Here is a 14,470-nt window from a genome sequence, read left to right on the forward strand (position 1 = left end):
TTGTTGTGCATTTGGAAGAATTTATGTAAAAATCACATAGGCTTTGTAACTGATTGCTATTATTACTAAATCTGTGTTAACCTAAGACCTTACTTTGAGCATTTATTCCCAAATCCTATTCTTTCCCCATTAATTTTTCCCATGGGGATGGCTGAACAACTATGGTGGTTAATGTTATTGCAAGAAAAGTGGAGTGAGAGGTGTTCCATTTACAGAGTAACTTCTACAATTAGTTATTATATTAGCAGATTCGGTTGTAATCTAGAAACTAAATATCTAACTGTAAACAACATGCATATTGAGAGCTCCTCATGGAGTAGAACTCATCACCTTATTCTACTGTATTCCTCTCTCGAAGCATCCACACCTCCAGGCCACATAGGCATATCCAGTGAATTGGCAAATACTCTTTGGCTACATGTTATCATAACCATCACAAGTGACTGGTGAGATTCATTTAACAAGCTGAGGAGCAATGAACCCAACTGACATACCAATAACATGGTAATAGGACCAGTTTTGTTGTTCAATTAAAATGTATTTATTTTCTGTATACCAAAGAAAACCAAATGGCGATCCAACACAAAATGAGAGTACAAGTAAGGAAAAAAAGCTGAATCAATATGCTAACACACTTATAACACACTGCCACCATTATTGTTCAATATTCATACCAATAAAAATTCTCTTTCTTGAGTAAAGAGACATCATTAAAACCGTTATGAGTCAACAATCAAAACAGTGATGAATAATGATAAAAATAGCAGAAGTAGTAGTTATAACAATAGTGATAATCAAGTGACAATGAATAGTGAATAGAATAAAAAGCATATCTCCATAAAACTACCTTGGACCGATCCCAGACTTGGAGCACAGCACTGTAACCCAGTCCTTGTTTTTAGACAAGCTACAGCTCGACACCATAACAAAAGAAAATAAAATAAAAAAGATTAGTAATTATGAAGGATATTTTAAAAGTGTAGTCTATGAGCCAAATCAAGTGCCTGCCCCAGGTTGTGAAGGCTGAAATGCATTCATCTGTAGCTCATGGTAAAAATCTTGGACTGGCTCAAATGTCAAGCCATGGGAGTTCCTTTACAGTTTGCATGAAGAACATCTCTGCTGCTCTGTCAACCTCAAGATTGCTTTTTGGTTTTTTTAAATGACAGAAAGCAAAAGGAAGGATAACTTTGGAATATTATTTTTTTCTTAATATATTTCTTAAAAAAAAAAAAAAGTGTAATTTGTCATTTTGCATTTTGTCAAAACTATTAATAGTAACATTATTAATATACAACTTAAAACAGAAGGAAAAATATCTTTAGTATTTTATGTGTCCTTCAAAACAGCACCTTTCATAGTTTGTGCGGTCTTGACTTTTTGCATGTCCCAATTGCTTACAGAAGTATCCCCAGTAAGACAAAGGTGACGACTAGAGTACCCAACTGACTCCCTTCTCCTGGACTTGCATTGTTTCTACCCATACACAGATAAGTACTAGCTTGCAACCACATATGTTTCAAGACAGAAAAAAAAGAAATTACATCTCAGAAATTAAACCCCGTTCTTTTCTAGTCCTTGTTGTCAAGTCTGTTTCATTTGACCTCCCCAGGAAGTTGATGTATCCTGAACAAAAATATAAAAACGCAACAATTAACTGTTTTACTGAGTTACAGTTCATATGAGGGAATCAGTCAACTTAAATAAATTCATTAGGCCCTAATCTATGGATTTCACATGATTGGGAATACAGATATGCATCTGTTGGTCAAGGATAACTTAAAAAAAGAAGAAGAAATGGGCCTCAGGATGTCATCACAGTATTGCCGTGCTTCCATAACCCCACCATGGGGTACTTTGTTCACAACGTTGACATTAGCAAACTGCTCGCCCACAAGACGCCATACACATGGTCTGCGGTTGAGGCCAAATTCTCAAAAACAACGTTGGAGGTGGCTTGTGGTAGATAAACTAACATTAAATTCTCTAGCAACAGCTCTGGTGGCTATTCCTGCATTCCAATTGTACACTCAAAACTTGAAACATCTGTGGCATTGTGTAACAAAACTGCAAAAAATTTAAAAAATGAAGTGGCCTTTTGTCTCCAACACAAGGGGCACTTGTGTAAGGATCAGCTTGTTGATATGCCACACCTGTCAGGTGGATAGATTATCTTGGCAAAGGAGAAATGCTCACAAACAGGGATGTGATCACATTTGTGTGTTCTTGGACAATTTCTGGGATCTTTTTTTCTGCTCATGAAACAACACTTTACATGTTGCATTTATATTTGTGTTCAGTGAATATTGTTTGTTAAGGAATATCACTCGTTTCAATCTTACACTTGACATTATTTGTTGTGGATATTTTTCCTTGACCAAATAAGGAAATGTTATTTTCTTGTTCAACATTCATTCAATAGATCTTAAAAACACCAGTAGTGAATTAATAAATTTAGAAATAATTTAACAAGTGTCAGGACTAAGACTTTCCTTGCACAGCAGTAAGGTCTGATCCGTTTTGTTTGATGTTTAATGAGTTAATGTAGATATTTTTTTTTGACAGACTGCAAGTACCAAAAACAATGTTTCCAATGTAATTCATGTAACTTACAATAACACATCCAACATGCAACACGCACATCTTTCATTAAGTAGAAAGACACTGCATAAGAATGCTTAAGAATAAAAACGTTTCATACAATGTAAAACGCATCAAAGTGCCGTATAATGAGAGTCTGCCCTCTTCAGCCTCTCTTTTCCCTGTCTATAGAGGATTGTCATGAGAACAGTGAGTGGGTGTGTCTGAAATGGAACCCTATATAGTGAACTACTTTTGACCAGGGCCCATGGAGGATTCCATTTCAGCCACAGCCAGTGTGTTTAGAGGAGGGGATAATCTGTTCAGTTTAACAGGCCAATTCTAGTCATAAGCAGTTAAAAGTACCTTCCGATTCCATGTGAAGTAGCATACACCATCTGAACACACGCCATCCCTATCCATACAGGAAGCTTGTAGTGACACACAATCAAGATGGCAAGTTCAACACCACTAAAAAACAGAGCTACTTCTCATTTCTGGTCCAACTCTATACAGCTGCAGGTAATCCCAGCAGTCTTTTTTTAGTCAGTCAGATAATGGCCTAATTGTTTTTTTTTGCATAAGCACAGTCTTTAGGGATAATACACAAGTATTATAAGAGTGATTTAAAAACTGGGCCAGGATGGTTAAGGACAATATTATAACCGCAGCCCAGGACAATATAAGGGACTGGTAAATGTTCACTCATTTGATAACTTTTGGTGAAGCAGTGTGACAACAGTGTATCCAGTTTGGACACAAGAACTCGGGAGAAAGACGTCCAATGCGAGGGAGCAAGGGTGGTAGGTGACTGGGCCTTTCCAGCACACATTAAAGAATATTAGCTTGGAGGACCAGTGCCCAATGTGTTTATAAACATTTAAGGAGCCCAATGGGTCCAGTCTTTACCAGCACTGATGGGTGCCTTAGCTGGTGCTGCTGGGTAAGGGTGGGGAAGCTGAAGGGTCCTCCACACAAGACCCGGAGGCGGAAACAGAAATAGACCCGCTATCAGATTTATTGTTGATGATGGTCGCTGGCTGGCCAAAGTTAGTGGTTCTCAGAGTGGCTAAATGTCGAAGGGAGAAGACATGGGATCTTGCTGCTGCTCTGGACTCAAAGCTTGTGTTGCAGGCCTGGCACTTGCCTCTCAGCGTCTCTCGGCCTGCAGGCTGGCCTCCGGCTGGGGGAGAAGAGGGCTCCAGGACGGTCAGCTGAACCGGTTTGGGAAGGATGGGACGGTGGGCTCGCAGAGCGTTGTACTGCAGGTAGCTGCCCGAGCTCATGTCAATCGTCTTGGAGGGATCTGACGACACAGGAGACTACAAAAGACAGAGAAAGAAAAAAAAAGTCACTCCAACACTGGCTTCTGACATACATGTTCAACAAAAGGTCACTGGTGTATTACCTCAACATACAGTTCTAGACAAGAAGCTACGTTTTAGAGCTGGTTTCCCCAGACACAGATTCAGCCTAGTCCTGGACTAAAACACATGCACAATGGAGATTTCCATTGAAATTGATTTTTGTCCACAACTGGGCTTAATCTCTTTCCTAAATAGCTGCCTGTAAAGTTTTTTTTTAAATTATTTTTTTATAAATATCTCCACAGACCAATTCATTGCATACTGTACAGTAAAATGTCTGACCAGTTTCTCCTGCTGCAGCCTCCAGCGTTTCTCCTTGGCGCGGGTATTCTGGAACCAGATCTGGACCACCTTGAGCGGCAGCCCGAGCTCCGTCCCTACCGCCTCACACTCCATGGCGTTAGGGTGGGCGCACGTCTCATAGCACGACTGCAGGATGGACAGCTGCAGACAGGACAGGTGTGTGCGTGGCCTGCGGGTGGTGGAGTGGTGCAGGAAGCTGCTCTCCGATGGAGAGGTCTTAGCGATGGTGACAATGCTGACTGTGGTTTGATTACTTGCGCTTGCTGTTGTGGTGGTGGTGGGGGTGGTAGTTGCCGTGGCAGCAGAGGCAGGAGCGGAGGCCGTGGCAGCAGCAGGAGCGGAGGACGTGGCAGAAATGGTGATGGCAGTGGGGGCAGCAGCTGCACCGACAGCTGTGAAGGTACGGGGTGCTGACAGACCCAACTGTTCCCTAGACAGTGTGTTGATCTTAAAGGGGCCCTTGGCCGACCAGTAATTGAGCCCATTTTGCCTTTGTGACGTCGCAGCAGGAGACTTGCTAATTGGCGTCGAGGGCAGTTTTGGCACCATGCGGTTGGTGGATCCAGGCCTGGCGAGTGGCTTCGCTTGGTTACGATCATCCACTTCTTCATCATCTTCCCCAACTTCCTCTTCAGGCGCATGTTTGGGAAGGGGGCGAGGCGGGGGAGGTCGGATTTCCTTGTGGACGACAGGGAGAGCTGGAGCGATGTTTTTGGGGGCAATTTTGACCATTGTGACATTGTTTGTCAACTCCATTTTGGTCTTTGGCACTGCAGACACACTGTGGCTCACGGAGGAAACGGAAGAGGCCACCTCCTTGGGTCTGTTTGGAACAGTTTTTTTCACATTTTCCTCCTTCTTCACCTCCATCTTTGGGATGGCCCGTACTGGATTGGCTACAGTTGAGACGCTGCTGTTGGAGTTTGATTTGGGGGTGCTGGAGAAGATGGGTTGTGACAGTGGCCAGGTGAACTTGATGAGTGGTTTGCCCACTGCTGCCAGAGTGCCATCACTGATGAAGCGAACCTCACCCTTGCGCTCCCTAGCCCGCATGTTCTGGAACCAAATCTGTACAACTTTCTTTGGGAGATGGACCCACTCTGATATCTGCTCAAACTCGTGTTTCCCAGGATTTGGGTCTTTGAAATAGCAGCCATAAAGCACATTTAGCTGCTCAGCCTGGATGATGGTCCTGGAACGTCTCATGTCGCGGTACCGCCGTGCTTTGGGCCTGCCTTTCTGGTCCCTCTCCTCTTTTTCTCTCATGTAGACAGTGCTGGCCTTGGCCATGTTATTCCCACTGACAAATCCACTGCTGTTGGAAGTCGCTTGCTCAGGCTTGACCTTGACCACAATGAGTCTCCCTTCCCCAGGTACCCCAAAAGCTGTGGGCCTTAGACCGAGTCCATCAAGCAGACGGCCCTTTTGTGCTGAAGTCTTGTCACCCGTGAGAGATGTTGAGCTGTTGCTTTTCCCAATGCTGAGATCTAAAGCAGCCTCACAGTCTCCTCCATTAGGCATGTAGTGGGATGTGTGGGTATGGGAGGAGAGGGATGATGTAATGAGAGGGTCAGAGAACCGGGTGATGTTAGGGGGGTTTGGAAAGGCAGGTACTTTGCCTCCATCTCCTTCTGCAACTCCGAGCCCAACCACTGAGGGAGGGAGAGAGAGAACATAAGGGCTATGGAACTGATTTGAGAATGGAGTGAGGGACAGAGACAGAGGGAGGGAGTGTAGAATACCACTTGGAAGCCTTTGATGGTCAATGGTGACGGGAAGGTGGGAAGGAGGATCAGCTTGGGCCTCTAGTTGTAAATCCACGTCGGGGTCTAGTCTCTCCTTCTTAACCTCTACCTCCTCCCGCTCCAACTCCCTCTTTCTCTTTCTTCTCTTTGCTCTCTGAGCTGCGGCCTCCTCGGCATCATCGTCATCCTCAGCGTCTGAGAGGAACACAGTGGTGGAGCGCAACACCTTTCCTCCTGAACCCTTGTCTCCTGACAGTTCTACCAGAGCCTCCTCTTTAGCAGGGCTGCCTGGCCCCTCCCTCATGGAGCCACTCAGGCTGTCCTCATCACTCACAATGACAGAGGTGTAGAATTCTTCATTGTCTGAGGTCAGACACGAGTCCCCTTGGCTCTCCCTCCCCATCTCTTTACGCCCTCCACTATTTGACAAATCCATCGCGTGACTGCCAGAGGCCTCGTCGCTGACCCCACCCTCGGTCTCATCTATTGTAAGACAACCTTCCTCCTCGTCGTTATCAAGACCCTTGTATTTTTTACCATAGCCTGCAATGCTGCTCACGCGCTCTGTTCCCCCAGCTATCTGCCGCTCTTTGGCTCGTCGGGCGTCGGTGAGCCACTTGCGTACCTCCACCTCGGTGAGCCCCACCTCCCTGCCCAACGACTCGCAGTCCTCACGGGGAGGACTGGCTGCATCAGCCTCGCTACGCGACTCCAGAAACGCACGCATAACCTGTATCTGGAACTCTGACAGTATCGGGGGGCCTGAGAAGTGGCGAGCCCTGAAATGATCATGGCGACGAGTTGAATCGGGGGAATTTAAGGTGCGTTTAGAGGGGCTAGATTCCGGGGAGCAGACAGAGGCATAAGGGCTTGTGCCAACTTCAGATTTTTGAGGGGTAGAATCAGGGCTAAGCAAAAGATTTAAAGTGGTAGGACTTAGGCTTGAGTTGCTGGTAACAGACGGTGAGCGGTCACTACACTTGTCATTGTCCCCCACTTTCTCATCTGGCCCCATGTGACCTGCTGAGTTCCCGCTCTCTGTTGTGCTCTCTTTCATTTCAATTTCTCCATCTATCATACATGACTCAGCCCTGTTATTTTTACCTACTAAGGCGCCGAGATGCTCTTGTGCATATCCCTTACCATCCTCCTCACAAATCTCTCTTTCTCCATCACCACATTCCATGGACCAACTGTCCTCCTTCTCAGCCTTAAGTGATCCTTTCTCCTCAGCTGTCGCCTCGTTTGTGTCTTGCTTCACTTTGCTCTTGTTTGTTTGGCTGTCTTCTGAACAGGCTTGTGAGATTGCTTGGAGACCGACAGCTGGCCACTGGTTCTGTAAGCTACTGAGTCTTTGGGCCAGGATAGCTTGCTGGGCAGCATTGAGACCTAGTAGGGGTATTGACTGGGTCAGAAGCTCTGGGTTTAGTCTCTGGCTTTGTGTTTGGAGCCCATTCAGGATAAAGGGGATGAGCATCTGAGTCTGGGTTATGAGCTGAGGTGAGGCCGTGGCAGGGGATGCACCAGCCGCAAACAGAGAGGGGAGGAGGGAGGGGAGGAGGGTGTGAGAGATAGAGCTTGGGCTGGACGTGAGGAGGGTGAGAAAAGCAGAGACTGCCTGAGCAGAGGTCACAGGGGAGGAAAGCAGTGAGGGAGACGGCTGGGTTTGAATTGCATCTCCATCTTTGTTAGTCATTGCTGCAGCAGCCAGGCTTGCCGGGGTGACACAATTGCTGCTGGGGGTGCTAACCAACTGTGCAGCACTGCCCCCAGACGTAACAACTAAGTTAGTAGCCATATTGGTCCTTCCTGAATTTCCACCTGCACTGTTGGCAGAGATTCCTGCATTTCTGCTACGAGTTTGGTGCAAAACAGATTTCAAATGACTCTCCAGGGTGATGGCATGGTTGTAAGAGACTCGACACACAGTGCACTGGTAGGGCTTGTTTGATAGATATGGCCGAGACAGAAAAGGGACTGAGGGAGCGGCTGGGGTCCCATTTTCACCACCCTGTTTTAGGGATCCGGTTCTCATCCGTTGCACATGAGATGCAGAGTTGTAGTGAACACTTAATGTGGTCCTGGTAGGAAAAGCCTCTAAGCACGCATTACACTTGAATGGAGGACTGTCATCGCCTTCAGCCATTACACAATTTGTACCCCTTGACTCTTCATTGTTGTCAGGTGTTTCTGTGGACTGATCTCTCTCCTGATGCGTCTCAAAGACAACTCCACCTCCCTCCAGGTCTCTAGCTCCCTCTGCCTCCTTATCCATCTCTTTATCTCCAGACCCAATGAGAGTGTGCCTACTGTCGGAATTATGTTGGGGTCCGTCAGTGTTCTCATTATTATGACACGGGTCTGAGAGGGAGGCGGAGGAGGCTTCTAAAAGCTCCAGCTGTAATGACGAAGCATCTGATGTAAAGGAGAAAGGCAAGATATTTCAACAGCTTTTTTTGGTAGATGGAACCCTGACAGCACCCGATTAATGTATTACCTGACAAACACAAATACAGTCATAGCAAAAAAAATTATGCTTGTAGGTGTAACAATACCCTCTTAGTAACAGGCGTTTAAAATTAGCACACGCTAGATGTTTAGGTTCCTCTGTCAATGTGCTTGTATCCACTATTCAAATAAATTCATAAACACAATATTGATAAACTAATCCACAGTGCAAAATGGTGGGTACTGCGGTCATTCAAAGGAGAAAGTCACCTGCGTCATGCTGAACATCGGTGTCCCCGTCCACTCCACTCGCCCCCTGTTTGGGAGCAGCCTGGTGAAGAAAAAGTGATTAATTCATTCTGAAAAAGGAAACTTTACCTTCAGACTAAATTCTGCTGACACGGGAACCAACTGCTTTGCTTTGCAGTCCAACAAGAGAGCATCTTACTACAAATTGGTGACTCATTCTGCAATATTTCACATAACCAGTGATCCACTACTAATAATGCCCTAAGGGGGTAAATAAAATTATATTGAACAGTCTACAGTCCCACAATTATGTATACACACAATGTACAATAATGTATCATGTATACACACAATGTTCAATGTACATACACACAATGTACAATAATGTATCATGTATACACACACAATGTACAATAATTTATCATGTATACTGTTTAACATCCAAGTATCATTCATGACACACATCACCATAATAACAGACACCCAAGTCAAGTTTTGTAGACCCATGTGATGTAGCGTAGCACTACTCACAATGTCCAGCAGCTTGTCTACACAGTTAGGGAGCACACTATGACTGTCAGACAGGTGCAGAGAAAGGGAGCCCCTGTCTGGTAACCCTTGTTGACACAGGGGGCACAACCACACCTCGTTGCTTTCACTGCACACCGTCTCTCCAGACTTCTCCTGCAAGATCAAAATGTGTTTCAGTGGATAGAAAAATATTGCTTTGAAATTAGAACCATATCCAGGGGTGTTTATTTGTATTATTATTTTTTTTTTTATGTCATAGGCTACACAGTGCAAATGGTATTTCAGTAAGTATGTTGGAAATATAAATCTACATAAACCTAAATAGTGAGAGTAATCCAAGTTACGCCTCAATATAGATAACAGAAGAAACACATACAGCCTATCGCTAGTCTTAATTGTTTAGGCTATACAGCCAAAATAGTATGACGAACTTGGACCAAATAAATCAATAAAAACAGACAAATAAAAATACAGAATATTTTCTGATTTGAATGCAATGTCACTTCACTTGGTACGAATAAACAGTTTTTCCACTTCAATTAAATCGTTGTGAATGGCCTGATTATTGACCTTGACCAGCATACATTTACCAAATTTCAGAGACAAGTACGATATCTAGGATCATGCAAAACATAACATGTCGCTTTATTGTAACTAATGAGCGAACCATGGGCCATTTGAACGTGATCACACACACACACACACCTATATAATAGCCTTGTAAATGGCCAGCATACCCCAACCACGAGACAATGCAGTGTTGTTCTTTTCCAAAGCCACTCGGCAGACATTGAATTGTGTAATTAGACCAAACGACCCTATTATTAGGCTACAACTTTCAATACCGGTACTTCTAAACGAATCGATGAGCGATAAAAAGATACATGTCGAATACCAACACTCCGCTGTATTGCCCACTTCCGTCCTCACCAATTAGCTAGCTAGCCGTGCCCAGAAAATATCGTTTTACCAACAAGGTTGCTTGATTATTATAGTTGAGAGAGAGAGTGCCGTGCGTTATAAACCATAGTTTTAAGGATTTATACAACGGTATTGATACATTCCCATTGCTCTTCATTCTTTAGCTAATTAAGGTACAGATTAATTAGATACGCGGAACAGTGATGAATCAATTAGCTAGCAAGCTAGTTAGTTAGCCAAGCTATCAACGTTGTGATGCTAACTAATGTTATGAAATGCAACAAACACTAGTTCCTCTGCAATTATAAAGGACGGCAAAAACAGAGACTCGAAACGTACCGCATTGATTATTCATTTACGGTGCGAAATTAAAACCAAATGATCAAACAATCGTGCCAGCCTGTTAGCCTGCAAGATAACCCGTCGCACTCTCAACTAGCTAGTCCAGAAGACAAAAAAAATAAAATAAACTTATCCCAGGTGTACATGGCTACACATCCTGAAGCATAGCGTTCCACTACAAATAGATACATAGACGGAGTCGCTAGGCTTTTGGTTCCCATCCGAAACCTCGGCCTTGAGTGGTTCCCTTACCCCACAGATTATGGGCTTCCAATCGGGCATCCAGTATTACGCCACCCGCTGCCTGCTCAACAGCGCAAATTGAGGCCTACATGGACTAAGCTATTTAATTAATGAATATGGCTTCCCTTCACAGATGTGTAAAAAAAAAAAAAAAAAACGCACCCCTCCTCCCTCACCATTCCACAAAACCCAGGACGCATTTTAATGATCAGTTTCATTATCCAAGAGTTTTAGTATTCACGAACATCTTTAACAAATCATTGTAGATAGCTTCGTGCAATAATTGACCAAATAAATCAAACGCTAAGCTACTTGAAACAGACTACATGCACACTGCGCACGGCAAAGGGGGGTGGTGGGGTGAAGAGAAGGGGAGGCAGAAAAGTTTTGGACATTTATGTTCGAATTCGGTGCATAGAACTATTTGATATACAACAATTCATCGTTCGATTGTTGTTCAAATGATAGTTTCAATCTTTCAAGCACAATCGCAATTAAGACATCGACAATATCGTTTAATTAACTTCTGAGCAATTAGTTAATGCATTTACCTGCATGGTCGCCGCTCCAGCACACGCTTCCTCTCGCTCTTTAAAACTGAAAAGTTTTCCTGCTCGCCCTCCCTCGCCTGTTCTCTCTCTCCCTTCGTCTCTCTCCCTCCCTCTTCTCTCTAGTAAACACACGACAGCTCCCCCCAAGGCTGATCGCTGACATTCAGCAGGGACGCAGACGTGTCGTCAATATAAAACCTTTATGTAACAATATGAGTTGATTCAAATAATATTTGTCTCGTCGAACCAGTTTTGCTGTTTAATGTAATGAGGCATGCTGAGAGTGGGCTTTTCCAGAGCCATGGCGACTGTTCTGAATAAGCATTTGTAAAATTCAATCAACCGGATTGAATCAGATTTCATACCCAACATCCTGATCCTGTATGGGGTCATCAGATTAGGATTAAAATAACTAAACAGAGTGAATAGTTTACAGATTGAAACTTTAAACAACTATATCGGAAATGTATCTCGATAAAACGTTACATTTATTTCGAAATATAGTGAGCCAATATATGTATTCGATTAAAGCTATTTGGTTTCTGTTTTGTTTCTGAGTCCAGCAATTGTAGGCTATTCAATGAGATTGGCGCTTTTCACTTGGGCCTAATAGAATCGACCCCTATGTAATTAGGTCACTTCTTCTACTGCTTCTATTATATCATGGCGGTACACAAACAAACGTTTAAGTCACTTCTTATTTCACCAAACACTTTTATATTAATGTACATTTTATTGCAAAGTAGTGCGTCACAATAGTTGCATTAGTCACGGGGGATTAGGGTTATAACAAAGATAGAAAGAGTATATTGGATATGTTTAAAAACTGTTACAGTTGTTTCCCAATCTCTGTAATGTACCTTTTCTGCGTTATTATGACGGGCTATGATGCCCGGGAATGCAGTAATTACCTAGGTGTCCACACTGCGCCTTTCTAAAATACTTGCAGCTGTCAGGGATTTAGGAAAACTCAAACTCCAACCTGTTTTGCGTGATTGTTGATCGGTAATAACTTGTTACCATATCCTTACCACTATATGCCGTGCTTTTATGTCCGATAATTGTGTATTTATGTTATAAATATTTTATATTTTCTTTATTTTTCCCCCCTCCACATTTAGTTCTGTTGGACGATTAGAGGGTTCAAGGAAAAATGGTTGTCTACCTACAAAGATACCGCCCAGAGCACTATGTAAAATGACTAAATGCACATACAGCTGCACTGTTACATTGTAACAAATAGTAGCTGACTAATGTCAGAGAAAATTCTGTACATTATAATACTTTGTTTTAGTTTGTCATGTCCTTAACTTTGTCTAATTAAAATGGTTAACACTAAAAGTATGGTCTAATTTTGTTATTACAAACATGCAATGAAAAGTTATTATGATTGGTTTCCAGGTATGTCCTGCTGTGCTGTCTAGGTGGCGTCTTCTTTTTCCCAAGGCAGTTAAGCCAAAACCACGCCCCGTTATTCAGAGAGGCGTTCTACAACGCTTTGAGCGCTCTCCAAGTCCGGAAGTGAATATCACGTAGCGCGAATTTTCAGTCACTGATTAATAAAATTTTCCCTTGTATTTCAAGATTGAAAAATATAATAACATAATGTCGTGGACCGAGCTAGCCATTAACATCCCTTAACGCTCAAAGACAGATTCAATGGCTGTAGCATAGCGTATTCGACTGAATGATTAGCTAGTAAATATGAGACATTATGAATAATAAGCATTTGCTTTTACCTGTTAGTAGCCTACTAATGATAATATAACTTCAAATACCGAGATGGGTTAACTTAGCTGACCTTCAATTTAGGGAATTCAGCAGAGTTATGAGACATTTGTACAACTCATTGAAACTATGAAAATAAATACATGGGCAAATGTTACCAAACATGATAATAATAGGCCTGCATTACGGTAGGCAGCTAATTGTTAAATTACACTTAACATTCTTACCTTGGAAGGTCACTGTCTCTGCGCTGATCGCCTGTGAGTGAGACAACGCTAGCTAGCCAATGGGAGCGTAATAGAACACCGGGGGCGTGGTTTTTAGCTTACCTGCGTTGAGAAAAAGAAAGACGCGTCTGGGTGTCATTGACCTAGTACATGGTAATTCAACCACTTTTAAAGAACAATGAACTACAAACCTGTCCATATGCGGTGTCAGTCAAATCAGAGCAATCACTTCCAGTGTCACTGAATGATACGTTCATCTGCCATTCAGCAAGATTTGGATCCACTCTTGCTGGGGATGTTGGATGATTGGGAATGTGTCTTCCAACCTCTATCACCACACTAGTTGTGTTTGGTCTTGTTAACCTTGTTAACTTGTTAACTTGTTTACCTTACAAATGAAATACAAGATCCAAAAACATTGCTTGCTGTTTGGGGTTTTAGGCCGGGTTTCTGTACAGCACTTTGAGATATCAGCTGATGTAAGAAGGGCTTTATAAATACATTTGATTTGAGCTGGAGTGCTAATCTCAGTTGCTACACTTTATCAGACATGATGGCGCCGACGGAGATGGCAGCATCGCGACTAGCTCTTAAGCAACACTGCAATATTTTGTTTGTTTATGTACTCTTTATGTACTCTTTATGTACTTTTTTTTACGTTATTAGCTCAGGAATTGTTTTGTGTCATTACTTACAGCCCGGGAAGAACTATTGTTCATCAGCCAAGATCTCAGAAGAAATGTAGACCTCCACAAGTCGGGTTCATCCTTGGGAGCAATTTCTACAGTGCCTTGCGAAAGTATTCGGCCCCCTTGAACTTTGCAACCTTTTGCCACATTTCAGGCTTCAAACATAAAGATATAAAACTGTATTTTTTTGTGAAGAATCAACAACAAGTGGGACACAATCATGAAGTGGAACGACATTTATTGGATATTTCAAACTTTTTTAACAAATCAGTTACCACGTTCATCTGTTCAAACAATAGTACGCAAGTATAAACACCATGGGACCACGCAGCCGTCATACCGCTCAGGAAGGAGACGTGTTCTGTCTCCTAGAGACGAACATACTATGGTGTGAGATGTGAAAATCAATACCAGAACAACAGCAAAGGACTTTGTGAAGATGCTGGAGGAAACAGGTACAAAAGTATCTATATCCCCAGTAAAACGAGTCCTATATGAAAGGCTGCTCAGCAAGGAAGAAGCCACTGCTCCAAAACCGCAATAAAA

At 43.1% G+C, this 14,470-nt stretch overlaps 1 protein-coding gene across 5 annotated transcripts; it reads right to left on the reverse strand.

Moving 5' to 3' along the window:
* Window positions 1-517: 517 nt before the first annotated feature.
* Window positions 518-13,337, reverse strand: LOC110535220 (uncharacterized). 5 transcript variants are annotated; one of them, XM_021620090.3, is made up of 5 exons: window positions 13,236-13,337; window positions 9,224-9,376; window positions 8,714-8,774; window positions 4,230-8,410; window positions 518-3,902 (listed from the first exon to the last, which is right to left on the reverse strand). In XM_021620090.3, the coding sequence occupies exons 4-5, from the start codon at window positions 8,268-8,270 to the stop codon at window positions 3,507-3,509; spliced, it is 4,437 nt and encodes a 1,478-aa protein (XP_021475765.3). In that variant the 5' UTR covers window positions 8,271-8,410; window positions 8,714-8,774; window positions 9,224-9,376; window positions 13,236-13,337; the 3' UTR covers window positions 518-3,506. The 5 variants fall into 5 exon arrangements, with proteins under 5 accessions (XP_021475765.3, XP_021475762.3, XP_090045425.1 ...); XM_021620087.3 differs by lacking the exon at window positions 13,236-13,337 and adding an exon at window positions 11,281-11,565; XM_090189299.1 differs by lacking the exon at window positions 13,236-13,337 and adding an exon at window positions 11,281-11,422 and having other exon boundaries at window positions 4,230-8,393.
* Window positions 13,338-14,470: the final 1,133 nt, after the last annotated feature.

Source organism: Oncorhynchus mykiss, chromosome 11, assembly GCF_057628025.1.
Source record: "Oncorhynchus mykiss isolate SJ-2025 chromosome 11, ASM5762802v1, whole genome shotgun sequence".
Taxonomy (NCBI): Eukaryota; Metazoa; Chordata; class Actinopteri; order Salmoniformes; family Salmonidae; genus Oncorhynchus; species Oncorhynchus mykiss.